Raw genomic sequence first — 27,919 nt, 5'->3', positions numbered from 1 at the left:
TATGCCCCTGTACCTCTGCATTCGGACCATAAGACGCACCCTGATTTTCCCCCCACTTTAGGAGGAAAAAAAGTGCGTCTTATGGTCCGAAAAATACGGTAGTTATCCATGCCTGGGAATCTTCTGTTCTCACCTGCTGTGAATTGCCTCCATGGAACATTTATGTCCAGCAGTGAGAATATACTGCAGTTGAAATTGATTTTCAGATCATGGTGATATTATTGTGGAAAATTGCAATTTTTGATAACGCTACAATTGCAACCAGAACTTGCACAGATAGGACAGTTATATAAAAAAAAAATTAACATTTATTAAGTTATATGCCATAAACCTGTTGCACACTGCAGATTATATAGACAGTTATGTTGTCTGTACAGTCCATGCTCAAAAATGTATAGGGCCTAGTTTACATAGTTACCTTCACATGACATGGTATAAAAAATAACATACAGGCTCTTTGCCAGTCAATAACAAAAACTGCTATATTTATTCCTTTAAAGACCAACCATGATGGTTGTTGTTGTTGTACCCTAACAACCTAATTTTCACCATATTGCAGTGTATTTGCTGATGTGAAATGTAATTATTTACTAGCAGCCATGGTACCAGTAAAATATTTTTTTTCAATTCAGGTTATTGATGATTTATTAAATGTGCATGGCAGTTGATTTATTTAATGTACATTTCAAAATGACTGTATTATATTGTACACACGAAGTTTCAACCAATGTGAAAAGCTATTCTCCGTGGTTTCCAGTAATGATTTTTTTTTTTGCAGGGTACATTTAAATTTAAGGCAGAGAGTGACCTCTTTCTTGCAGAGCACCACAAATTGTTGCTGTATGATGGCAAGCTGTCGAATTCAATTGCCTTCACATATAACCCAAGAGCTACAGATGCTCAGCTCTGCCTGGAATCCTCTCCTAAAGATAATGTCTCAATATTTGTTCACTCCCCCCATGCCTTGATGCTTCAGGTACAGCTTCCTGGCTTTCTACATTGCTGTTTTTATTTAAACTGAATTTGGGCTGTGTCATGAAATTGCTATTTGTTAGTTTTTAGACTTGATCTGTTTTAGAAAGCTGTTGTTATGATAACTAATTTAGTGTGTTAAATTCTATTTAGGTGGGTTAGTCGAAATGAGGTCAATGAGCTAAATAACAAATTAATTTTTTATGTTGCCCAGTATTTGTTTATTTGGTGATCTTGGTTCTACATGTTTCCATATCACTTAGATTAAGGGTTATAAATCAATTCTTTCCATATTGTGAGCTGCCTAACCTTGCTCCCTCAGCTCCCAGTGTCTGAAACCTTATTAGTTGAAAAGCACTGTGTAATGCTCTGGAGCCCAGTTGGCTTATGGGTGCTAAATCTCCTCCACATATTTAGATTTCTGCTGTGCTGGAGAATATTCAAAGATGACATTAAAACAGAATAAAGTAGTTATTTAATAGAATATTTAAATAAATTTAATCACTCTTAACAAGTGTCTTACTGAACTATATTTATATATATATTTAAAGGATGTCAAGGCTGTTCTAACACACTCTATTCAAAGTGCGATGCACTCCATTGGAGGAGTTCAGGTTCTCTTTCCTCTTTTTGCTCAGCTGGATTACAAACAGCATGGCTCTGATCATATTGACACTTCAGTCTGGTGAGTAAACGACTCTAGTTTTTTAAATAATGTTTACTAAATGATCACGTCATATATCCATAGCCATATCGAACCTATTCAGAGGGTTTTATTAACATGTATTTATCTATGTTGCTCTTGTATTGTGATCTAGAATTCCAGTATTTATGTAGGCTGTACCAAATATAGGTCTGTGTTAAGGAGATAGTTTGTAACTTTTTGATAGTTACATAAGAAGTTATGGTGGTGCATGCTGGCACATCCTGGAGTGGTTACAAGAATTCGTCAAAGACAGTATGATTACAACCTGATAACCAGATGTAGGTTTTACATTGGGCTAAGTGCACTAGCTCCGTTCACGAATTGTAAAATGCTGGTGGTAGGATATATAATGGTTGGTAATTTTTCCTAAAATGGTTTATTTTCTTATCTTTCCATTATTGTGTGTACATTTATTATTTGTAGTGCTAAAATGTTATTTTATGTACTTTTTTTTGCTTTTGCAAGTTATTTAATTTTTTTGCATCATTGGTTCAGCTATTTTGTGTTTCATGGAAGATGGTATATATATATATATATATATATATATATATATATATATATATATATATATATATATATATATATATNNTATATATATATGTATATGTATGTATATATATATATATATATATATATAATATATATATATATATTTATTTGAAGATTAAAAATACATTTTAGTAATAGAAATATTGGAGCTAATCTGTTCAAATTTGGCAATATTGTAAATTGTGTCATAAATAAAAATGTAAAACTAAGTGTATTGTAAAAGGAAACCAAGAAATTATTTATTTACTTTTTGGAAAAAGTGCTGTTAAATTTTTTGCTAATTGTATACCAGTTTGGTAGATTTGCCTATCTATTTGTTCTCGTTACCACTTCACTGAAACATAGGGAAATATCCTTGCAATGATTTTTTTTCTAGGAATCTTCCAGGACAGCAACCTAAGAAACAATTGTCTCCCCTGTTTAAAGAAAACATTATAGAAAACAGTTAAAATCCCTTCCTGCTTCTCTTGTCCCTCAGTCCCATAGTTAAAATAAAGTAGAATACTGCCATCAGTGCAAGAGGGGTAATAACAATGGCATCTCCAAAGGGTGGGAGGTTGGTCTAATGACCTCAGATGTACCTCGAGAAGCCGTTAACTGAAAGTCTATTACATAGACTCTCCTCAGTCATCTTTTAGGACAGCAACCTGAAAGGAAACAAGCAACCAAGCTTACTTTAGGGTTGTCTACTGCAGACCACTAAATCTACGGATTCTGGACTGCGCATTTGTGAGGAGCCATGTGTCACTCAAAGGGGAGGGAACTTCCCCCAGAGTGGTATCATGATGCCAGAACCCGACCACTGCTCTGAGCCTGCGATGGGGACAAGGTCTGCGGCTCTGGCCAGTGCGCCCCCCCAAGCGAGGTCCTTCTCCTGACTCCACTAGGGGGTGCATCATCCAGAGCCACGGACCACTGCTGGTCTCCGTGCTTTCGCGGCCCAGCTGTCAGACGGCCGCGGCACACTGGTGACCGGTTTGGGGACCCCTGGTCTACTGCCTATAAATCTTTTCTTGTGAATACCTTGAAACTGTCATAACTGGACCAAGTGCTTGTCCTAAGAGCCAGGTTTGCTCTGCTTGCAACCTTTTCCTTGACTACTAAAGAACACCAGAGAATGATGGCTTAACGTTCTGAAACTTCTGATTATTTCCAGGTATTTTAGGAGGTTTCTGCATCCAGATAGTAAAAGCACTCTTCTGTAGGATTTTTGTGGTATGAGCAAAAAGTATGTGAATTTACCAAGGAAAGTAACAAGAAGGCCATACTTTGTTGGTATAAATTGTGGGGGGATTCTTTGTTTTTCAGATTAGATAAATTAGTTGGACAGAGATGGCACATGACTTCTGCTGATATTTTTGCAAACTTCATTGGGGCTTTTGTCAGACTAAAAAGGTGCAGCTTTTACCTGCTAATGGTGGGTTACCTGTTCTGTCCAGATAGCAAAATACTCAATAGTATTTCATATTGTCAGGATATATTGTCATGTGAAGGTTTAACATGACCATGTAGACTTTCTTTAAGAGGGTTATTTTCTTATCAAATAGTTTTCTATTTTGAACTTCCTGTACACCAAAAATTTACTTATCTTACTATCATACAATACTATTACTACTATATACTTACTATCATACAATAATTTTGATATTTTTAACAACAAATATGTGGTATTAAAACCCCCTGTAGTCCGTCGGGACAGGAATCACAACCTCCTGATTTACATATGTTTATCCACACTGCCTTAAGGTCCTGGCTTTCTTCTGTTCCACTCATAATTTCTTTCTGGCAGGATCACTAATAGGAGTTAAACATTTCAATTTATGGCTTTTTCTCACTATCTGTACGATAATGAGACGGACTAGAATTACTCTGTCAGAATTTAAGTGTTTCTCCTCAAGAGTCAAAAGTTAATAGTTTACACTCAAATGAATGCGAGAAGCATTACAGAATGCAAAATGAAGTTTGCTACACACTTGCCCTTATTCCTGTAACTTTTCCCGCCAAAAGCACTAAAAGGCCAGGATAGCATGGGTTCCCAGCGGTCCCATCCCTGTTGTACACTATAGAAAGAAGACCAGGCAAGATACCAGGCACCAGGAGGTTCAGGAGTTGTATCTCAACTTGGGGCCCAAGATCCTATCAGGTTATGGATAGCAACCCTGCAGTATAGCTGCCATTCTCACAAAATAGACCTCTGGTCCAGTGGTTCTTGGTTGAAAAGAAAAAAAAAAAAACATCAAACATTGTGCTGATTACTAGATGACAATTAACAATTGACAATTAAGAGTTTTTACGGTGTACTCTTGTGTATTTTAGTAGATGATTTAGGCAAAACAAAGTGGAACAAAATTTCTGTTAAGTTAGAACAAATCTTCTGGTAACAATTGTCTAAGTTAATTTAGTTTTTAGAAGAAAATGTATCTTCTTTCTTCACCCCCAGGGGTTTTAACCCCTTGTACATTGTTCAAAAATGTTCTAACTATACGTTAATTTTAATAATCTTTGATTAAAATGAATTATTGTGTACATTTTCCAGCTTTGATGAAATATCTAAGACTATTTCCTATTTTATTGTCTTCTGTGTAGTTCTACACTTTTAGCCTTCATTTTGGAGCTGCTGAAAAACTCACTCGCTATGCAAGAACAGATGCTGTCTTCAAAGGGCTTCCTTGTGATAGGATACAGTCTCGAGAAGGTATTTGAGTGTTACCTGGGCATTGAGGGTGGAGAGATTATGTATATTACATTTCTTGGCTTTCTTTTTGGATATTCTAGTTGCTTGGCTCTCTCTTGTTACTCTACCAATTAGTGACCCTAAACATGCAAATTGGTCTGTCTAATTTTACCGGCTGTGTTCTTGTTAAGGGTTTCAGACAATTTTGATGATCACAGCATTAACAATTTAGTCAGGCAGCTATCGTTTTCAAAATTAGCAGTGTCTGCGCCATATAATTTCATAATGCGTTTCTTTTACAGTGGCTGCACTGGGGTTATCATCAAAAACAAGCAGCGGCTACTTCCATTTTCCTGTCCAGAAAGTTATTTTTCCTAAACAGTAATACTAATTCTGTGTTACTACCACATTGTAATAGTTAGCTACATGCAAGCATGGGCAAAAACTTTATTGGGAATTACAGGTTTTGAGATATTTGGAAAGATGTTTGGCAGTGTGTATGTGTGATCACCAGCATATCTAACTGTTGCAAGCACTGCTTTACTAATGTTTGTTAAGGCCAACATAACTTGACTGTCCATAGCATGATTTTATTCCTAATAAGTTTTTTGTTTTGTTTTAATGCTCTTTGTATAAGCAGGTGTGATGTGTTTTTACATTGTATCTTGATAAGTTATGATATTCTCAAAGGTAAGACATATTAATTGTTTTTTTTTTCCCCACATATGTCTATGTGCAGTCTTCCAAAGCGCATGTCACGCGATTAGTCTTAGAGCTCAGCCTGGCATTTTCAAAATACCTAAGCACTTTACACAATGGGGTTCCCTTACTGAAGCAGCTCTGTGACCACATCCTTTTGAACCCAGCGATATGGATTCATACGCCAGCAAAGGTTTGTGAGGGGCTTTTTTTCTTGTGATTGGTTATAGAAACAAATATAATAGCAAATCTTCTGTAAGCCAAACTACATTTTTACTTTAGAAATGAGAATAACAAATGTATGCTAAAATATTAATGCGGGTTGCTAATGCTCAACTTATGAAAAAACGTTGTGTCGGACAACCCTGAAATCGGAGAGTCTGCTAGGCTGTTACGTACTTTCACTACATTGTGAAGGTCAGAAATGGCAGGCTCAGCTGTTGAAATCCATTTCTTACTATTTCTTTAAAAAATTGCCACATTTGAATAACAGGTGTCTGCAAAACACAACACTTTGTATACTTAAGTTCCTTTTTGCACATATGTTAATGTGATACTACATGCATTGATATACTGTTAAACACATAAACGCATGCTTTTGTACATGTGTAGATGTGTGTTTTGTGGTTGTGTTATGCCAAGTAGCAAAAGAACATTCATGAGTGGAATTTTTTTCCCTACACACTGAAACCTGCAAAAGAAAGCTCATGATACCATTTTGTGTTATTCATTTCAGTAGGCATGCTTAATATATAAAATATGATGAGATGGTGTGAATAGGCCCCAACAAAATAAATAATTTTTTTTATTAAAGAAATAGATTTATAGTAAAACACCTGCACACAGTTCTTCCCTTTCTTTTACCAACATCCTTATATGCAGAGATCTGAATTCCTGTCCCTGGTGCCAATTTTGCTTGTCAGTAAAGCCATATGTGAACAAATTGTGGTACGATCAACGTATTTGATACTAATGTTGACCATCTATAAAAAAACAAAACGACACATTCACTGCACAGTCCTGCAAGAGAAATGCCTAATAAAGTAAACTGTATATGAGCTTGCTCCAAAATTCAGTTATTGTGATCAAGAGATCTCAGAAAACTGTCACACATGACCTGACGGTACAACCGAGAGACATGTTCTAACCTGGCTGATGTAGGTTCTTTAAATTCTGCACCTGATACTGTTTTTTTGTGGGTAAGGACAACAATATTATTTTCCTTTTCCTGACCAATTTAGTTTAACATGTATGATCTGAAGAGGGTTTTCTTTTTCACTCTGAAGGTACAATTGGCCTTGTATACCTACATGTCAACTGACTTTATCAGCACAGTTAATATCTACAATGCAGTGCGACGAATTGGCACTGTTCTCCTGGTGATGCACACACTGAAGTACTACTACTGGATTGTTAACCCCCAGGACCGCAGTGGAATTATCCCTAAAGGGTTGGGTATGCTAAATATTTGACCACCTATTTTTTTTTTTTTTATGCTTTTGTGTCCCAGGAGTAAATTGGTATGTTTGGTGATGTCTTTTCACTTTCTGATAACCTATCCCACTAGCCTCTGTGTGCTTTTGTTTGGGGATCATTTTTACTTTAAACCTTTGTAGTGACTAATTTCTCCTGTTTAAACACTTGCAGACACTGAGAGTGCTACATATTATTATTATTATTATTATTATTATTATTATGATTAATAAACAGGATTTATATGGCGCCAACATATTACGCAGCGCTATACATTAAATAGGGGTTGCAAATGACAGACTAAAACAGACAGTGATACAGGAGGAGTGGACCCTGCCCTGAAGAGCTTACATTCTAGTAGTTTATCTAGTTTAGCTATATAGATAATATAAGGAAAATTATAGTACACAGGGTTACATGGGTGTCAAAGTGATCTGTCATTTGTAAATATTGCTGAGGCCCTAGAAGGAGGGATACAAAGTAATATTGTTACCGTATTTTTCGGACCATAAGACGCACTTTTTTCCCCCCAGAAGTGGGGGGAAAAAGTCCCTGCGTCTTATGGTCCAAATGTATCAAAATGTATCCTTCCCAGCTGCTGTCCCGTCCCGTCTCCTGTTCAGCGTGGCCAGAGTGACTGTGACTCCTGTATCTTGCTCCCGGCGTCCTCCCACTCTCAGCATGATTGGCTGAAAAAAGTCATGCTGTGTTCCCTGAATAGCGTGCTGAAGATCACTCACAGCACACAAACACAATGTAAACAAATGTTATATTGCAATCCGATTGTCATACATTGTATGACATTCGGATTACAACTGAAAGGAAATACTCACCCAGTGTCCGCAGCTCTGCTTGCTGGTATCTGTAGTGAGATGCAGAAATCCTACATTTATTTTAGGACACTATTTGTTTCAGAATCTTTTTTTTCTTCATTTCCCTTCTCTAAAAAACTGGTGCGTCTTATGGTCCGAAAAATACGGTACTTTTGTATCCATTGCTTCATTCATGTGTGGATCAAAGGCATGAGCTTTAATTTGCATACATTGTCAGTTTAATCACCCTGACAATGAAGAGAAAGAAAGTGCTTGTGAATGGAAAAAAACACTGCTTTTCCAGGTTTTTAAAAAGCCAGAACAAATACTTATAAATGCTTGTACAGGCTTTTGTAAACCCAAGCCTTTTTTTTGTCTGAAAACGATCCTGGACACCTTGTTGTACAAGGTAGGCTTCCAAGAGCATTTGACAGCAACACTTTTCAGAAGCAGGGCTGAACATGCCCTAACAGAATCATAATTTTAGGGTTCTATTTATAAAGAAATGAATCTGACATTCACTAACACACTCCCTGCTGGAGGATCTTCCAGGTCCATGTGTTTAAATGGCTGGAATTGATTCTCTACCAGGAAATGTCTGATTTTCTGCTTTATGCACCTTAGTGTCAATTTAAAAATGACAAAATATAAAATACTGTTTATGTTTATTTATTAAGTAGCAATATTGTTTTTTTAAAAAGCAATAAGCAAATGAGACATTAAAGTATGTTTTGTCTGAGTTGCATAGAAAATAAAATGATTTTTGCAAGACTGCATCATCGAAAGAAAAACCATGGTTAAAAAAACATACAGATTTTTTGTTAAAAACAATTGTGCTTTAGATAGTTAATGTAATGGTTTCTTTTTTTTTTTTTTTTCCTTTCTCACAAGATGGAGTTCGGCCTAACCAGAAGGAAATTCTTTCGCTCCGAGCATTTCTGCTTATTTTCATCAAGCAGTTAGTTATGAAGGTAGTAAATACAAATAAGTCTTTTTGTTTAGAGCTAATCAGTAGGTTTGATCTAGTTTTTGTTGTGATTTGTTAGTTATTGTTGTTACTAATCTTATTATTTAAGTTATTAGTAGTCAGAAGTTTCAGTGACAGCGAAACTGATATGTAATAGCTTTATTCTCTGGTTTTATATCTTGTATTTTCTTGGCACCCATTAATTTAGTAGGTGTTCTTGTCATTCATACTCCATTCTAAGTCTACTGTACTTCCATAACTTTATTTTCATATTTTGCTTACTAGACCTCTCAACTTTCTATGGTTTTCTTTAAGGATTATGGAGTGAAAGAAGATGAACTGCAGGCAATTCTAAATTATTTGCTCACAATTCATGAGGTACATGAACCATTTACTACAAATGTCTGTGTGTGTTTTTGCCACATGGTGGCACTGTTTTAAAGGAAACCGTTGCTTTTTTTTTTTTGCAGAGGGAATTACCAGGGTCTATGCTGCTGTGATTGCTCAGTACTAAATTAATATCTATTATAATTTAATTATCTTGTATTTATGTAGTGTCAAACAATTAGGAAGCGCCAAACAGAGCAATAGTCTGTCACTAACTGTCCTTCAGAACTACCCACAATCTAATGTCCTAACCATATTTGAAGGCAAATTTTTGATGGGCACACTAATTACATACTATTGTGTTTTTGGTATGTGATAGGAAACCAGAGTACCCAGAGGAAACCCATGCAAATATAGAGAGAACATGCAAAGTCAATATAGGTGGAGTCCTGGCCAAAATTCAAATGTGCAGCAAGGCCAGTGTGCTAGCCCCAGATCCACTTTATTTGTATTCTAATTTGTGTCTAATCGAAATGTTTATAGGATTTTATTTAAAATGTTGTGTGGTAAGGTCATCTGCTAGTCTGGGTCTTATATATGGCTTGTCCACCTAATTTGCATTGCTCAACTGCAGAGGATTATAACATTCACTGTAATCTAATTTGTGCTGCTTAGTTTGAACTCTATGATCTCCAAAAGGAAGATATGGGTATAGGTGCATCAGTAAAAAAATACATAACTATCACCTACTGTGTACTACTTTCATGTGTCTTTTGTGTTTGTTTTATTATGATGACACATGACCTAAAAGTGTTTATGCTTTTATAGGATTCAGAAAATTTTAGTAAAGTTTTCCTTTTAGAACATCTTGCATTTAAACCTTTTATTACTTTTTTCTAGACTTGCAGATTTTTTACTTTTTAATCACTGCACATTGGACTACTGATCAAAGAACTGTGTGTGTTAATCTATTCATGCTTTGTTTTTTTTAGGACGACAACTTGATGGATGTTTTGCAGTTACTTGTTGCACTGATGTCTGAGCATCCAAGCTCTATGATTCCAGCTTTTGATCAGAGGAATGGATTAAGGTGTTGAACTTTTATGCAGTGATTTAAGTTCCTAATAATTTTTTTTTTATTTTATTATTTTTCAGTTCGCTTTACATTTTGCATGCTCTTACTTATAACAGGGTGGTTTATAAACTATTGGCGTCAAAAAGTGAAGGAATACGGGTTCAAGCTTTGAAAGTCCTTGGATACTTTTTAAAGCATTTGTCAGCAAAGTAAGTAAATCATTTTATTTTGTTTAGTGTGAAACCAAAACACTGATAATTGTATATTTGGTGATTTTATTTTATGTAACACCAGGGGCTCTATTTATAAAGCTGGGAAACTGACATTCCCTTAAATATTCCCTGTGGCAGTAATCAATTATTGCCATTGAAACACCAGGGAATGTTTGGGGGAATTTCTGATTCCCTGCTTTATAAATAGAGCTCTAAACTTTTATAAAGTTTTTAAATGTTTGATACGTATTGTTTTGTGATTTTGTGACATTGGTGAGTTGATTTGAACTGATATCACAGATGGGATTCAAAACTAAACTAAATTGCCATGTTCTGGGTGGGCATTGCTAAAAAAGGAAGTTATGCTCAGCAAAATTTACAGATATGACATTCTCCGGTACTGGGTTATGGAGGCTGTCTCACCCGCTGCTATTTTTACCGCCACTAATTACAGGTTCCCAAGCATTTTCTTTCTGGTCCCTTATGAAATAATGTATGCAAAATTGAGTGGCTGATACACATTCTCAGTCCTTAGTTGCCCAGCAGCCTCTCAGTGTTTTAGTGGTTCTGCTGATTCAATGTAATATGCTCCCTTAGGGGCTGGTGTGATTTCTCTACCACTGGCTCTCCATCACTTTGTAGTGGACCCTCTCAGTTAGCAGGGACTGCAGTAGGGAAAGGAGGGACATGGAGTTGGCCAGGGCTTGGACCAGTGAAGCTAGCTAGTGAATTCCTGTGAATGTGTGAACTAGCTTCCAATAAGAATTTTCCCAAGACCACATCCACTAACTCAGGCAACTTTCACAGACAGTCATGTGGTCAAGAGATGGCGGGTTGTCGTACGACAGCCAGTTTTTGATAGTAAAAATTGTTGGCGATGCCCAGCAAACAGACCTTGGGGGGAGAGAGCTCACTATAGTGTTCCTTTTTTCCCCCTAGCAGGTAGTATAAACCACACTGTGCATGCACTGCAAAGTGTACACAGACAATAAAAACAATTCTATAGATAAGCGGAAAACATTTTATGGCAGAAGATGTTTTGCTTTCGCCTTCACAAATATTCTCACCATTTTTCCCTCTTTAGTGTGCTCACCTTCAAATGACACAGCAATGAATATATTTACTCCAACAAAATGCTTTAACACCCCCCGTACTAAAAGCGATAACCCTGAGCCACAATCAGGGTAGCATTGTAAAGATCCTACCTGCTTCCCAAGATCCAGCGGTGTCCTCCAGAGATGCCCGGCTGGCTTCTGTGTCCCCTGGCGTTGCGTCCCTGGTGTGATCGATGGGATGCATGAAGCGTCAGTACGCTGGGAAGGCGTGGCCTTGTGGCAAATTTAAAAGCAGATTTCATTTTAATATGCTTTTAACACATTGATCACTGTAATAAAGTGATAAAAAATAAATCCAAATAAATAATTAAAAATAAATTAAATAATTATTACTAATTTAACAATAATATTGCATCCTTGTTTGGACAGATTTCAGTGTTTTGATTTGATGAAATTATTAAATTCAATCTATTGTTATTATTTTATTATTTTTTAATTCTAATAATTATAATTAATTGTTATATTATAATTTATTATTTGTATTTCAAGCTTTATCATACCCAGGAGTTATTCCTAACAATTACTGGCCTGCAATATTAAACAACAAATTTCAATGCAATGTACAATGTAACGCTTCTGACATAATCAGACTGCCAGGGAGGGTAAATGGACCTGAACTCAAAAAGTTAAGGTTTGCTGTCTTGTAGGACAAACATCAGAATGTCACGGGTGCCAAAGTAAAATCTTGAAAATGTACGTTTTGTCCAGATATCTTTTGGTATGTGATGGTGCTTAGGCACATTTGTGCATACACAGTCAGTATTGACAATTATACATAAATGTTGCATATAAATGGCTATATAACATGACAGTGATACTGGGACTATAATTTTACTAGATTTCTGTAAAAGCAGTTTATTTCTTTCCATCTCACTTGCTAAGAGGAAATCTGTCTAAAAAAGCCCCGGATAACAGACAAGGGTTCTTATCCCCTTCCACTTGTATACGAAAAAAAATTCCTTTTGCTGAGCATACTTTACAGTAGTTTTAATGAATTACCAATATATTAGTGTTGGTACTAATTCTAAATACCTACATTCAATGAAAATGTTCCTAATATAAGTATTCGCTATCTGGTACAGGAGGAAAGTTGAAGTTATGCAGGCTCATGGATTATTTTCTCTCCTGGCTGAGAGACTGATGCTGGAGGCGAGAACTATCACGGTTACAACATACAATGTGTTGTTTGAGGTATTATGTTCTTTTTTCACTGTTTATGGTAATATGTTTGTGCAGCCAGCACATTCAGCATCTGAGTGTTTGCTTTTCATGTATGTTTTGTAGATCATCTTTGTTTTATAGGATAACAGTGTTAAAAAATATTTTATTACATCATTTATTATTTAAATACAGGTCTACTAGCACTAAAATAATATACCAAGGTTAATTCATCCCAACATTTTCAGAGCTGGGTTTTGTCATGTATGCTTTTACTTTTATCTCATTGTATATCTTATTGTAGTAATACCAAGATCCAACACCTAAAGCTTTAATATCTGTCTTTTTAGATGTAATGTATTAGTTAGGCTCACACACTAAATTCTTCATAAACTCTGGGTGGAGAATATGTGAGGCTAAGCATTCCTGCCTCTTAGTTGCAGTTTTCTTTTGACTTCATGTTGTTTTTCTGCCATATAAAATCAAGCTTCATGTTATTTGTTTTAAATATCAGTGTGAATTACATCAGCAAAAGCCATATGAGGACATATTATAAGCTAATTGGGATTAGAAGTCAATTTGCTATAAAAGAGATTGCCAAGTTTAGGCACTCATGACATTTCATTTATATGTTGGCAGTTTTTTGCTCCTAATAATTCAAAGGTTTTTGCTGCTTCTCTCTCCAATTGTCTTAAGAGATGCATGAGTTGATTGCATTCTTACGTTCTAAGTCTTATTGTAACAGAGGGTTGGTTTGCTCTACAGATACTCATTGAACAGATTAGCACTCAGGTGATACATAAGCAACACCCTGACCCGGATTCATCGGTGAAGATACAAAATCCTTGTAAGTACACTTACTGTCTAAATATTCTGTGCTCACTAATATAATATGTGTCATAGGGTGTATATATTTTAGCAGTTTCACAGTGCCCTAAAAATTCTCAAAAAACTATATTCTTAAAGAACTAATATGCTCCAAAAAATTTCAGATTAAAAAGTTGTTTTTTTTTTTAAGTGATCCTAAAAGCTATAGCTACTCTTTTACGGAACTCTCCTCCAACACAAGAAGTCATGGAAGTAAGACGGATGTTCCTGTCGGATATGATCAAGCTTTTTAATAACAGCAGAGAGAACAGAAGGTATGTTCTTGTTCTTTATGCATTACATATTGAAAGAATAATAAACTTTTACCTTGTAAAATCTTCATATATAGTTGAAAAGAATTATAAGGACAATACACTATATACATTGTAGTGTAACATGTACGTTTTGCTTGTGACCCCTGTTGTTTTTTACTTTAAGGAGCTTGCTACAGTGCTCTGTCTGGCAGGAGTGGATGCTGTCGCTATGTTATTTTAACCCCAAAAACATTGAGGAGCAGAAGATCACAGAAATGGTGTATGCTATCTTCCGCAACCTCCTTTATCACGCTGTGAAATATGAGTGGGGTGGATGGCGTGTTTGGGTGGATACAATTTCTATCACACATTCAAAGGTAACTGCAAATACTTCTTGTTATCCAAAGTTTTTGTTAAAACTTGGTAATTTTAAAACACCAAAAGCTCTTGTATTTAATGTGGGTGAAAACAAGGACAAAAGCTGTTATGTGTAATTTAACTTTAAAGCTTTTTTTCTGGCAGTTTTGAGAGGTATTGTTGTTAAACCACTAAAGTTTATAGCTAAAACAATTCAACACTGACTTTTAATGTTTGATTCACATTACAGCCATGCAAAATCTTAAGCTATTCACAGACATTAGTGATATTTTCTAACAACCATAAGCCTTAACGAGTGCTGTTTGTCCTGCTGCATTCCACGCATTTGAAGACTGCATTACGATTCCTGTTGGTTGTTTAGTGATTTGACAGAACAGATTCTGTAAAATTAAAAAAAAAAATGGTACAGGGCTTGTGAATACATTTTCCAAGCACTGTATATATTAACCTCAGATATTCTTTACTACATTATATAGCACATTTCTTGTTACGGAAAAAAAAAAGTCTAAAAATGAAGTTCAATTAATGAAGTGAAGTCAATTAAAAGTGATTATTTATCAAGAGGGTTAGACAACTCCTGTGAGCAAAAAAATGCTTCTGAAAACAAATATTTGTAATTTTATTTGAAAGTGTTATGATAGATATTTGGGATGATCTTTAAAAAGATGTAATTTACTGCTATACGAAGTAACTCTTGTGTCATAGGCTTGGCATTTATATGTTGGCCCTTGTTTGCATTAATTTCAGTGCATGCTTGTTTTTCATGGCTCATTGAAAAAATATCTGCTGGCTAGCTTCTAAATTCCTTTAGGTTTTTTTGGCCTCTTGCATTTTATTCCGATTAAATCTAGCTCCTGACATTCAGTATAATGTACTTGTTTGTTCTGTGTCCACAAGAGGGTGCTGGTGTGCTGCAGACTAGTACAACTCTCTGGGATGGCAATGCAGAGAACAAGCATTGTGTTCTCTTTATATTTTTATACAAGGATTATTTTACGTTTTATTAATTTTCTTTTTTTGAATGAGAGCCTGTACATTTTATTGTTATACTAAGTAACAGATTGTATAGCCTTCTAAAATTTTTAAATGTATAAACAAGGTCTTTATGTAACATATATCTGTTCTTCGTTGCTGTTATAATTTCATTTGCAATTAACTCTTTACATTGTCCTAAGGAAGCCATAGCCTTTGGCGACCTAATTTAGGACACCTTTCTTCAATAAAAGCACAAATGTTCCAAAAGTGGAAAGGCTTTGCAGTGCTACATATCATGATACGTGCGTCTGCTATAAAAAGCCAAAGAAACTCAATTGCAATTTTATTGTCCAGTATGATAGATTTCCTGCCACCTTTGTAGCAGGGTAGCTGTTTGTCAATGTAGCCCTCTCCTCCCACAGCTGCACCACACTTTATAAGCAGTAACTGCTTCACCAGCATAATTGCACCGCTCTCGTTATTTTTCTCAAAAGTACAGAGAATGTCTCTGTCTTTTTTTGCTTTTGTTCTATTTTTCAGTATTGCATGCTACAGTAAAGGGTAAATAAACTGGGTAAAGATGTTTATATGTGTGTATCTTGTAAAATATGTGATTGTATACATTTATTTTAATTGAACTTACAATTACACTTAAATTCAACAAATTATGCATTTTTTAAGGTGCTGTTATATTTTAAACTTTGTATTGTCTACTTTCTTTTCTTTCCAAAAATACATAATTTCTATTAATTTCATGGTTTAAGGCAAACATTTGTTTTGCTACATTGTCTGTTGCAAAAAATCATACAAAGCATGTGTTTTGCAATTGACGTGATTAGCAATCTTCAAGCATGTGTGCCCTTTGACATTTAAATGTCCAGGTCATTGAACTTCTTGGCAACCAAGTCTAAGTGACTGCATATCTTTAACAAATTTAGGGATCTTCAAAAAGTGTCCACATATGAAATGTATTATAATTTCTCTTGTTACCATTACACGTTGACTCCAGTTTACTTAGTAATTTATATGTGAAGGAAAGCGCAACCCAGTGTAAATTATATATATATAAAAAAAAAAGTTTACAGTATGAAATTTGCTGGAAACTGCATCTCCACCATGTTCTGTGTCTTGATAGCTTGTTTCAATTTTATCTGCTTTACTGAAGACTTTTTGTTTGACATTTCCAAACAGCATGCAAGTTAGCAGATTTCAGTACAATGCATGGAATGTAAGGAACAGTTGTGTTTTGTGTAGAGCTCAGAATTGTTGAGAGCGTTCCAGAAGTGGGGTAAGGTTGGGAAGTTAAGTGAGCTATCATTATTCAAGCATCTGCAGTTCTTTTACTGGGTCAATTATTTCCATTCCTCTCTAGCTAGATGCCACTTTGGCATGATGCAAAGCAGGTTGGCCCTTTTTTGTTTTTGATTCTTTGATTAAAACTGGAGACTGTTGCAGTATTTGTTTTAGAACATCTGTTTTTTCCTTTTGCAATATATATGGATAATCCTGTTTAATCCTACATACTCCTATCACATTTTGTGTTCAGTTCTTTGTTTAAAAACATTTTCTTACGTTTCCTTTATTTATGAAATATAGAAACTATATTAATATTGAATACCCAATTTTTTTTAAACATTGGACAATCCAAAGCTGTTGTACCCCACTTGTTGCCTCATATCTCCCCTACAAAGCAACCAGAGTGTGTGGGGAAGATTAAACTAGCAGATATTTTCTTCCTAAGGGTGGCTTGTTGTTTGGTTTATCTATCTGCAGATTCTTGACCTTGCTGCTGATATATCGGCATGGAGTGCTGCTTCTAGTCAAACTTAATTTCCATCTTGTTACTGAAGTATTGCATCAATAAATGACAACAAATGTGACTGGCACAAAATGACAACTTCATTAAGGAGTATGGAATCAGTATTGAAACAGCTCGCTGTGCAAAAATAAATAAAACTAATTGTATAATTATTCATTCACATTTTAAAAAAATGTAGTTTTTATTATTGGCTGTTTTTTCATTTAACTATGTTTGGAAAATGACTTTTTTGGCTGTAGCAGCTTGCGTTGGACCAGACAAATCCAGACCTTTATATCAGCACTGTGAAATTGGGTTTTCTAGTCAGAGGGATACATAAAAAATCACCAATAGCTAGCCACACACTTTGTTTTATTGAAAAGTCTTAAGGTGCGTACACACTTCCAATTTTTATCGTTCCAATCGAACGACGAACGATCGATTGGGCAAAAAATCGTTCGTAAAAAAGTAACCAACGACGCCGACGAACGAGGAAAGTTGTTGGAAACGAACGACCGGACCGGCGGATCGGATTGGGCGACGATCGTTGAACATCGTTCGTGTGTACGGTCGTTCGTTGATCGTCCATGGTCTGAGCATGCGTAATGAACGCACGTTCGTTCACTTTCCTGTCGTGCACATAGTTCCTCTATCGCTCAAACGATCGTATCTATTGTGTGTACAATATCTACGAACGATCGTGTCGTTATCTCTATGTGCAGGATCGGTGCTATACGATCGTTCGTAGATATCGTGCAGGATCGTTCGTCGTTCGTTTTCCAACGATAATAATTGGAAGTGTGTACGTAGCTTTATTCATGCACAATAAATACCTTCAGATATTATTTGATCTTCAGACAGTTTTTCCAAATGTAGTTTTGCAGATATGAGATTAGTAGGACAAGAAAATTATTTATTGTGTACACACTGTGGCCTTGTACAATAGTGCTTGGTTTGCTTGGTTATTTAACTTCACAGAGTTAGTGCTGTGAAAAATTGTTATGGATTAACTTTCTAGTCAAAGTGGAGATTGATTGGTGTTTTAGCTGGCTAATTTAAACAGCATTTAGTATTGCTAATTAATTGCTTTGTAGAAGCTTTAAATTATATATGTAAGTGTACATACATTGAAGAATCTGTATACTGACTAGTCTTTTACAAAAACCCAGAGAAAAATCTGTATCCTGTCTGATTTGTGTGTATCATACTATAGATATTTTATAGTTATAGGTGGTTAGATATGTACAGTGAAATATCTAAAAAAAAAAAAAAAAAAAAAGTCAGGTATCCACAAAAATTTAGGAGGTTCTGGACTCAAGGTCTCAAGGCAATTTTATTATAGCATGATAACACTAGTACTACTCTCTTTAGTACTAGAGAGGAAAGAAGATTTGGTGACTAACTCACGTTTTTTTAATCTGAAGTAGAAAGGTCACCTGCAGGTTGGAATGTTTGGTTGAAAAATAAATTTATTTTGAGTGGACATTGGTGAATGCTTGTTGAAAGTGGATATGGTGAGCTAGTGAATACTAGATTTTGCATGTTAACACTTTTGTGCTCTGTTAATAGTAAAACCAAAGATTTTTTTTTAAACCAGAGTTTGTAGTATACACACTGCCCTAATCCCATTATGCTCAAATTTGTTAGCAACTAGCCATATACTAAAATCATTTTTTTTTAATTAATTACTTTTAGGTCACTTTTGAAATGCATAAGGAGAGCTTGGCTCAAGCATTCAGAGAATATGAAGGTCAAATTGATGGTGAACTAGGACCAGGATCCTCAAGCCCAATACGCACAGTTTCTGGAAGCAGCAGAACATTTGAGACCAGGCCTCAGACTCCACCGTTGCAATTTACTGATGTGCCATCAAATGTTGATAATCCAGTGTCTAGTGAAACTGTAGAAGTAGAAAAGAGACTGGAGGGGGAAGAGAATGATTCTGCCATTAAAGATGATATTCAACAGAAAGAGAATGGTGAAGATATTGCAGAAACTGAGATAACAGAAAATCAGAATAAGGCTCATGTAGAAGAAGCAGGTAATAGCATGCAGGAGACTACAGCTAGTGTGGTCCCCATTTCAAAAAACCTAGATGAAGATGCTAATTGTAATGATGCTGATCCTGCAAAGAGTTTAACTAAGGAACTGACTGATGAGGAAAGCAAATCAAATGAAGATGTCTCTGTTGTAGACTGTCTAGACTTGGTAGCAAAGCCTGATCTTTCAGTACAAAGTGAAAATTTGGATGCACAGGAGAAGGCAACCTGTCTAGAAAATAGTATTGAGGTGGAGAACTCACAAGTGGTGTCCGATAATCTTTCTGACACTGTAGAAATACCTTCCGGCGTGGGTTCCATGGACACTACACCACAGGACAGTGCCAGTCAAGAAGTCAAAGAGGACACACCTGTCTCCTTGGAAGATTCTGAATCTTCCTCAGTACCTGTAAAAGAAGGTGAAGTTTCTACCAGCACACCAAACTGCCATGATACCGTGGATCAGAAAAGCCTTACGTCAGATGCCCAGAGCTCAGAAAAGAAAATTGCCAAGCTTGATGTGTCAAGTATTGCTTCTGATACTGAAAACTTAGAACTGAAAGCCAGTTCAAATGGTGAATCAGATCAAACTCTCAAAGTAGTACATGAGGTATTTACTTTGTAATACTTTTACACACCATTTGAAAATCTATTGTGTATTAAAATGCAGGTATTTTCTGTGTATTATTGTTTCAATTTAGTCCACACTATTCTATTCACTGATCAGATCCTAAGTCACTAAAACTGTTGTGCTGCCCAGTTTAATGGAGAATATTTGAACTGTTTATTAAAAGAGTTGTTTGAGCTATAGGGGTGGAGTACGGGGCGGAACCAACTGCTGGATCCTTGGTGAGAATAAATCTCATTGGCAGAGTCCAGGTTCTGTACCTACTACAAGTGAGGTGTTCTTCCTTCCCTGTTGCTCTTTTATTGTAATTGAGTGTTTCCTTGGTTTGTAATTTGATTTTGCATACAATTAACCTCTGTCTAGTCAAGAAGAGGGAAAGACAGCAATAGATGCACTAAAGATGATCTCATTTCAGTAAAGATCTACTTCAAAAAATCTAGATAATGTTATATTCCCCATGAAGCGTTTATTTCTATTAACCGTCTTTGTCCAGTTTTGGTTGTATGTCATTATTTCTATACCCAGTCTTGGCAAGTACTTTACCAGAGATTAATTCTGGATTTATTAGGTTAGCTCCTTAGTATGTTGTTGTCTTAGTAGGGCCTTTACACACTGGAGTTCCTATCCCAAACAAACTCTGGTTTCTTCTCTTAAAAGAGAGGAGGGGGAGTAAGGTTATTTTGAACTTTTGTAATATTGTAATTGCACACAGGTAGCCTTCATTTAACTAAGAATATGACTTCAACAGGCAATTGGTAGCATTAGAGCTTATCTGGGATTTGATTTGCAACAAAAGGGATTATTGGTTATGCAATTAGGACTTGGCAGTTTTTTGTTTGTAAATAATTTGGATAACTAGCTATATTAAAGGTGTTTAGCTTACTTGATATAGGGGCCTCAAGTGCAGCCCCTGATATCAATAAAGGGTCACACATCATATTCAGTGAATGTACCACTACAGAATGCTGTCTGAATATCCAGAAAATTTAACAAGTGACAGAGAGTGCAGACATGCTATAGGAGATTCTGGAGACACTTTACCAATTGGTGCATCCACAATTTAAACTGACTTTAAATGCCACATACTATATTTCTCTTAACAAAATCAATTCTAGAAGATCAGAGCAACAAATGTGAAAAATAATTATTTACCTACTTGAAGCGAGTATTAAAAATGTTTCTATTTCATTGTTATCAACCATGTAGGGAAAAAACTGCTCATGAGTCCAGGGTCCTGAGGGCCACAAAAGTAGAACTGCAAGTTGGACATCAAATATTTGTTTTGAATTATGATATAGTGGGCTATTTTGTGTACCATTTCTATTTAAATTTGCAAAGTGGTGATTACTATTGTATGTATATACCAAATATTTGCAGCAGTTGGATCTTCCCGGTGCACGTGTTGTAAATTACAAACTGATTTATCTGCACTGAATATTTGGCGACTTAATAAATGTGCCCTGAGTAATATACCTATTGACAGCATTTACTGAGATAATAGGTCTGGTTTATTAAAGCTCTCCAAGACAGGAGAAAATAAACCATTATGAAAGAATCTGGGTGATCCAACAACCCTGGAATTCTTAAAAACATTATTTGCTATTATTTGACATTTATTATTTTAATTATTATTTTACAGGTTTTTTATAGCGCCAACATATTACACAGCACTGTACATTAAATAGGGGTTGCAAATGACAGACTAATACAGACAGTGATACAGGAGGGGAGGACCCTGCCCCCGAAGAGCTTACAATCTAGTAGGTGGGGGGATTTACACACAATAGTAGGGGGATATATAGTGATAGTTTCAAAAGACAGAAGCTGAGAGAGCGGCTGGGGAAGTACTTTTTTTTACCAGGTCAGAAATGTAAGTGAGACAATAACTGTGTAGGGATTTGAATGCAAAGCACAGGAGCTTGAATTTGATTCTAAGGTGAAATGGAAGCCAGTGTAGAGATCTGCAAAGAGATGCAGCAGAAAAGGAGCGGTGGGAAGGATGGATGAGTCTGGCTGCAGCATTCATAATAGATTGTAGAGGAGAGAGTTGGGTTAGTGGAATACCAGGGAGGAGGATGTTACAGTAGTCCAGATGAGAGATGATAAGAGCGTGTACAAGGAGCTTGGTGGTCTCAGGGGACAGGTAGGGGCGGATTGAGTTCTGTTTCATCCAGGTTAAATTTCAAAAATCTGTCAGACATCCATGATGAGATGGCTGACAGGCAGCATGAGACCTTATCCAGGACTGAGGTAGACAGGTCAGGGGTGGACAGATAGATTTGAGTGTCATCAGCATACAGATGGTACTGTAAGCCAAAGGAGGATATGAGACTACCGAGAGAGGAGGTGTACAGAGAAAAGGGAACCGGTCCAAGAACTGACCCTTGGGGAACACCAACAGGGAGGAGAGTGGGCGAGGAGGAGTTACCATTAAAAGAAAATTGAAAGGAGCTGTCATATAGATAGGAAACAAACCAAGAGAGAGCAGTGCCACTGATACCAATGGAGCGCATGATTTGTATTAGAAGGGGGTGATCAACAGTGTCAAAAGCAGAGGAAAGATCAAGGAGAAGGAGCAGGGAAAAGTTGCCTTGAGACTTAGCTCTAATGAGGTCATTGGTCACTTTTGTAAGGGCTGTTTCAGTGGAATGGACAGCTCTAAAACCAGACTGGAGGGGGTCGAGGAGAGAGTTGGTGCTCAGGTAATCGGTGAGCCTTTTGTAAACAAAGGCGTTTAAGACGTTTGGGGACATATGGAAGAAGGGAGATAGGACGGTATCTAGAAGGTAGGGAGGGGTCAAGTGTGGGAGAATTATGGCATGTTTAAAGGCTGAGGGGTATTTACCAGTAGAAAGGGAGAGGTTGAATAGTTCAGTTAGGGCAGGGGCCAGGGTGGAGGAATGGGCACAGAGAAGATCAGAGGGAATTGGGTCAAGTGGACAGGTAGTAGATGGAGATGATGGGAGAAAAGATAAGACTTCATCCACAGTAATTGGGCTAAGGGAGGCCAGTGATGATTTACAGCTGGAAGGGGTGGGTATGGTTGGAGTGGCTCGGTGGGCAGAGATGTCATGTCTGATTTTGTCTATTTTATCTCTAAAGTAGGTGGCAATGTCTTAGGCAGAGAAGGATGTTGTGGGGGGAGCAGGTGTGGGTTTTAGGAGGGAGTCGATTGTAGAGAAGAGGTTGCGTGGGTTAGAGGCTTGAGAGGAAATGACTGCGGAGAAATAATTTTGCTTGGTGTCAGTGAGCTCTGTGTTAAAGCTTTGTAGCTTGGCTTTGTAGTCCATGAAGTCAGCGCTGTGGCCCGATTTCCTCCACTTGCGCTCTGCTGCACGAACAGTCTTTTGTAGCGGTTTGGTTTGATTGTTGTGCCAGGGTTGGGGGTTGGCAGGGTGGGGGTAGCGGAAGGTGGCAGGGGCAACATTATCCAAAGCCAGGGAAAGAGAGTGGTTTAACATGGTGGCAGCTTCATCTGGGGAGGTTATTTTGGAGAGGGAGGGGGTTAAGGACATAAGGCAGTTTGAGAAAAGGTTGTGGTCAAGGTTACGAATATCTCTCTGCCATTGACCAGGTCTGGGATGTGGCAAGGGAGGGCAAGAGTTCGATAGGTTGAAGGTGATAAGGTTATGATCATAAAGGGGAAATGGCGAGTGGTCAAGGAGGGTGAGGTTGCAGAGTTTGAAAAATACCAGGTCTAAAGTGTGTCCGGCTATGTGTGTGGCCCCAGTGATGTTCTGTGTGAGTCCAAAAGAGGAGGTAATAGAGAGCAGTTTAGCTTAGGGGGAAGGTTGGGCTTATCCATTGTAACATTAAAGTCACCAAGGATGAGGGTGGGCAGGTCATGGGTAAGAATGTGTGGGAGCCAGGATGCAAAGTTATCCACAAATTGTGATACTGGGCCAGGGGGGCGGTAGACAACAGCAACAATGAGGGGTAAGGGGCTAAAGAGATGGACAGAGTGGACTTCAAATGAAGTGAAAATGAGAGAAGGTGTGGTAGGAAGGACTCTGTATGTACAGTTAGGTGAGGGAAGGAGACCCACACCACCCCCTATTTTGTTGCCCGGTCTAGGGGTATGTGTAAAGTGCAGGCCTCCATAGGAGAGAGCAGCAGCAGAGGCAGAGTCAGAGGAGGAAAGCCAAGTTTCAGTCAGAGAGCCAGAAAGTTCAGAGATTTAGAAAGGATAAGATTGTGTATGGGGGTTAATTTATTGCCAACAGATAGGGCATTCTATAGACTGCCAGTGAGAGGGGGTAAGAACTTATAAGTAGGGTGAATGGAGATGAGGTTAGGAGAAGGGAGTATCTTACTGAGAGTGTATGGAAGGGGCAGAGGCTGCATGGGGGACCAGGGTTGGGTGAGATGTCACCAGAGAGTATCAGTAGAGAAAAAAGGTGCAAGAGCACAGACAGAGAAATAAGGAGAGTGAAGGAGAAGAGAGACAATGAGTTATCAGACTGGGGAGGACAGGGAGTAGTGCCAACAAAGAGAGAGCAGGGTGAATAATACATTTTTACAGATAATTGGGAACCATATGCATACATTAAACAATGTGGCATACTGAAGTCCAAGAGAAGCAGTCCAGTAATATGGGTTTAAGTGAGGCTTGTAAATTTGCTAAGTTTCAGGAGTGTGGGATGGTGATTCAGTCAAAGAGATGGTTTGATGAAATACCAGTTCAGAATGGCAGCAGCATAGGATGTGTTGGAGTCCAGATGGATAAGTCAGTCCAAACGCGGGAGATGGGAGCAGAGTAAAATAGTATTTCCAAATCTGTTCCAATTCCTGTGTCTATTCCCTTGATTAATTCCCATTGCACTTAAAATTTTGGCACTTGAGATTTGGGCATGTGACCAGGGTCCCAACGTGACCTTGCCTGTTTTAATTAGACATGTTTTTAATCCTGAACCAAATCCATTCCAGGTTTGCTGGATTACCCACATTATCCCATAATAGTCTTTCTTCTCCAGTTTTTGGGAGCTTCAATAAATCAGGCCCATAATGTTTTTATTGAAATCAATTTCAGTATTATTGCTTCATGTTATACTTAAAGGCTGATTTTGATATTTTGTTAGTATGCTAGACATATTGTGTTATCTTTCAGGAGCCTGCTAACCAACCAGCAACACATGAGACTGAACGAGCTACTTCCCCTGACAGCCAGAGAAGAGATTCAAGATCTACAATGTTTCGTATTCCGGAGTTTAAATGGTCAATGATGCATCAACGGCTATTAACAGACCTTTTATTTTCAATAGAAACGGATATCCAAATGTGGCGAAGGTATGTTTCAGTATGGAATATAAAAAGGCATTGCTTTACATGTATTAGGCACTGATTATTTTGGGTACCTACCAAATACCTAAACAGATGTTTAATTGATCCCTTTGGGCCAGTATTGATTGGATGACTCATAGAGTAATGGTGTGTACATGGGAACATGTTTCAGGTTCATTTTGCATTTTGGTACACACAAGCACATGTATCTAGGTCCACTTGGTCCATGCACACAATATCAAAAGAAAATGTTATACAGAGTTTGTACCATGTTTTTATCTTTGTATTTTTACGTATGGATGCACATTTTTTATTGTTTTGCTTTCAATAAACCTTTTGTATAAAAAAAATGTGATACTGCAACCTTTGATATATGCATTATTTGTAAGAAAGGTATGTTATGTATTCATGTAAGTAGTTCATGGGCCTCAAGGTTCCCAATAATTCGATTTTCAATCTGACAATGTAATATTCAATTTACTTTTTTATTACATATACAAACTACGTTGTTCAAATTACACATGCAAAGACGTAAGTATTTTCTTTCTTGAGACGTTGCCTACTGAATGGAATAGTCCAGGAGTCTTTAGTCTCTTGCAGAATAAAAGTTGCACCATCCCTTGTTCCATCAGTTTTATTACCTTGGGCCAATGGACTTTCAGGGTACAGGTGCCGGTAGCACAGGGTTATAGTAAAATTCCTATTGGTTTATATAGGCAGTAAGCATTACACTGGTAAATAAAGTAAAGAGAAGATAGCGTAAATAGAGTAAAAGTAAATAAAGACAGAGATATTTGTAAAATCTGGCAGATTTATCCAAATGACTAGGGCAGGTAAGGTACCCAAGTAAAGTTGTAGCACCACCTTCCATTCATAGGTTTGTAAATTACATGTATAGTTACCAGTATCAAGATGTATTCATAAAAACAATATTTACTGTGACATTGATTTAGCCTGAATTTTTTGTTACAGCCACTCAACAAAGACAATCATGGACTTTGTGAACAGCAGTGATAATGTAATTTTTGTACACAATACAATCCATCTTATATCACAAATAACAGACAACATGATTATGGCTTGTGGTGGTATATTACCATTACTTTCTGCTGCGACCTCTACTACGGTAAGTATTACTTTATTTTGAACATTGTTTAGACTAGTATAAAAGGTTGAAAGCTCTACCCACTAGATTATCTTTCATACAAAAGTAAATTTCAGAAATTTGCATTAATAAATGTACAGATTTAGTCAGTAGAGAGGGAGCACACTGCAGATAACCTTAGTACTAGCCTAAATATATATATTTAGGAAACAGGGTAGTAACGAACAATACAAATCAAACCCACAGAAAAATGTTGTTGTGTTGGCCTTTATAATAACTAGAGTGCAAAAATACAGATCTCGAAGAGTAAAGATAGCTACTAGATGGAGAATTCAAAATGTGTAAATTAAATAACTTAAAATATTTTTAAACGACAAATAATTTTTTCAAAAGAATGTGATTTGTGTTGAAAATAACATTAACCTCAGTTTTATTAATAACCAACAACTTACTAAAAATTGCTTGCAGTACAGAGCCAATAGTTCCTACTAGGAGGATATTTACAATTTTAGAAAGATATGTTTTGTGGGAGAAATTTCATTTATGATGAACTTTTCCAAAGTTCTGTTCTTCTACTACTGGTCCCCTTGTATTTCTCAGCTGACTGACCATCATGAAGTACTTGTGTGGTTTCCTAGTGACTTGCTGATCTAAAATAGGCATAATAGGGGAGTCCAGAGTTTCTGGAATTTATTGATTCTATGCTTCCAACAATGTAGCCCAAGAACCTTTGCCTTTAAAAACATATGAACCAGCTTCTCTTCAGACAAAAATATTCAGACAAAATTTTGGGGTCATACTCTGAGGTATCTATAGATGATGCTGCCCACAGTCTTGGGAAAAGAAGTGACCATCCTAAATGGATTTTCCCATTGAATGTTTGTTTTTCAGAAATTTTGGTGCATGTCCTAGGTTTGTGCTCTGTGGGTCCATAGGCACTCACAGATGATACAAGGCTACAATATATATACTGAACCTTGCAATGTTTTCTATACAACTTCCTCTACTTTAGTGCTTATCAGGCTGGACTGGTATGCAACCCTTTTTATATAATCGTAGGACGAAATATGTCATGGTTTTTTTTTGTTTTTTTTTTTTGCCAGAATGTTACATGTTTTTGGAAAGTGTCTTTTTCAAAATTTTTAGAGGATTAACCTTAGAGTGCTTCATGAGGGCTGACAATCTTTTAAAGTGTGAGTAAGCTGCACTAATTATGAAAAGTAGTGCTGCTTAGCATTTAACATTTTGTTTTACATTTATATCAATTAGGAAACATATGCTTAGTGTTTTATATATGGGAAGTAAATCATTTTGCAGCTATTCAGATAAGCTTACAATTAACAACATTAAAATAGCCAAAATGTGGGTTGTTCTTCAGTTCTTCATTTATATTTCCTATATTTTATAATTTGACTGCAGCGTGTGCAGGTTATAATTGTATAATGGGGGTTTAAGGGGTTTCTGTTGCAGGGAAAGCCAAAGATCCATAAAAAGCTGTTTTGGATTTATTTTCTTTTTCAGCATGAACTGGAAAATATTGAACCTACCCAAGGCCTTTCTATAGAAACAGCTATAACATTTCTTCAGAGAGCAATAAGTCTTGTAGACGTCCTTATTTTTGCAAGTTCATTGGGCTTTACAGATATTGAAGCTGAAAAAAATATGTCATCTGGGGGTATCTTACGGCAGTGCCTTCGCTTAGGTAAGATCATCACAAAACATATATGTATATTTTTACATACATTTTATGCGTAATATGTTGGCACTATATAAATCCTGTTTATTAATAATAATATTAACCCCCTAACCGCTAAGCCCGTAATTTCTCGCACTAAATATTTTTGCTCTTTTGGTTA

The 27,919-nt window shown here is 36.7% G+C and overlaps 1 protein-coding gene across 2 annotated transcripts in view; it reads left to right on the top strand.

Annotated features, from left to right (window-relative positions):
• Positions 1-27,919, top strand: part of LRBA (LPS responsive beige-like anchor protein) — a 347,246-nt gene that overhangs the window by 38,075 nt on the left and 281,252 nt on the right. For both annotated transcript variants that reach the window (XM_072405905.1, XM_072405904.1), the window contains exons 9-25: positions 779-976; positions 1,524-1,657; positions 4,814-4,922; positions 5,641-5,793; positions 6,887-7,055; positions 8,777-8,856; positions 9,168-9,230; positions 10,172-10,269; positions 10,371-10,463; positions 12,664-12,772; positions 13,505-13,586; positions 13,758-13,881; positions 14,045-14,237; positions 18,707-19,660; positions 24,786-24,964; positions 25,931-26,084; positions 27,585-27,765. In XM_072405905.1, coding sequence (XP_072262006.1) covers positions 779-976; positions 1,524-1,657; positions 4,814-4,922; positions 5,641-5,793; positions 6,887-7,055; positions 8,777-8,856; positions 9,168-9,230; positions 10,172-10,269; positions 10,371-10,463; positions 12,664-12,772; positions 13,505-13,586; positions 13,758-13,881; positions 14,045-14,237; positions 18,707-19,660; positions 24,786-24,964; positions 25,931-26,084; positions 27,585-27,765 — 3,073 coding nt within the window. The remainder of the gene's footprint in view (positions 1-778; positions 977-1,523; positions 1,658-4,813; positions 4,923-5,640; positions 5,794-6,886; positions 7,056-8,776; positions 8,857-9,167; positions 9,231-10,171; positions 10,270-10,370; positions 10,464-12,663; positions 12,773-13,504; positions 13,587-13,757; positions 13,882-14,044; positions 14,238-18,706; positions 19,661-24,785; positions 24,965-25,930; positions 26,085-27,584; positions 27,766-27,919) is intronic.

The sequence above is a fragment of the Pyxicephalus adspersus genome, chromosome 3 (genome assembly GCF_032062135.1).
Source record: "Pyxicephalus adspersus chromosome 3, UCB_Pads_2.0, whole genome shotgun sequence".
NCBI classification, from domain to species: domain Eukaryota; kingdom Metazoa; phylum Chordata; class Amphibia; order Anura; family Pyxicephalidae; genus Pyxicephalus; species Pyxicephalus adspersus.
Note: the sequence above shows the minus strand (reverse complement) of the source record. Positions and strands in the feature narration are given on the sequence as shown.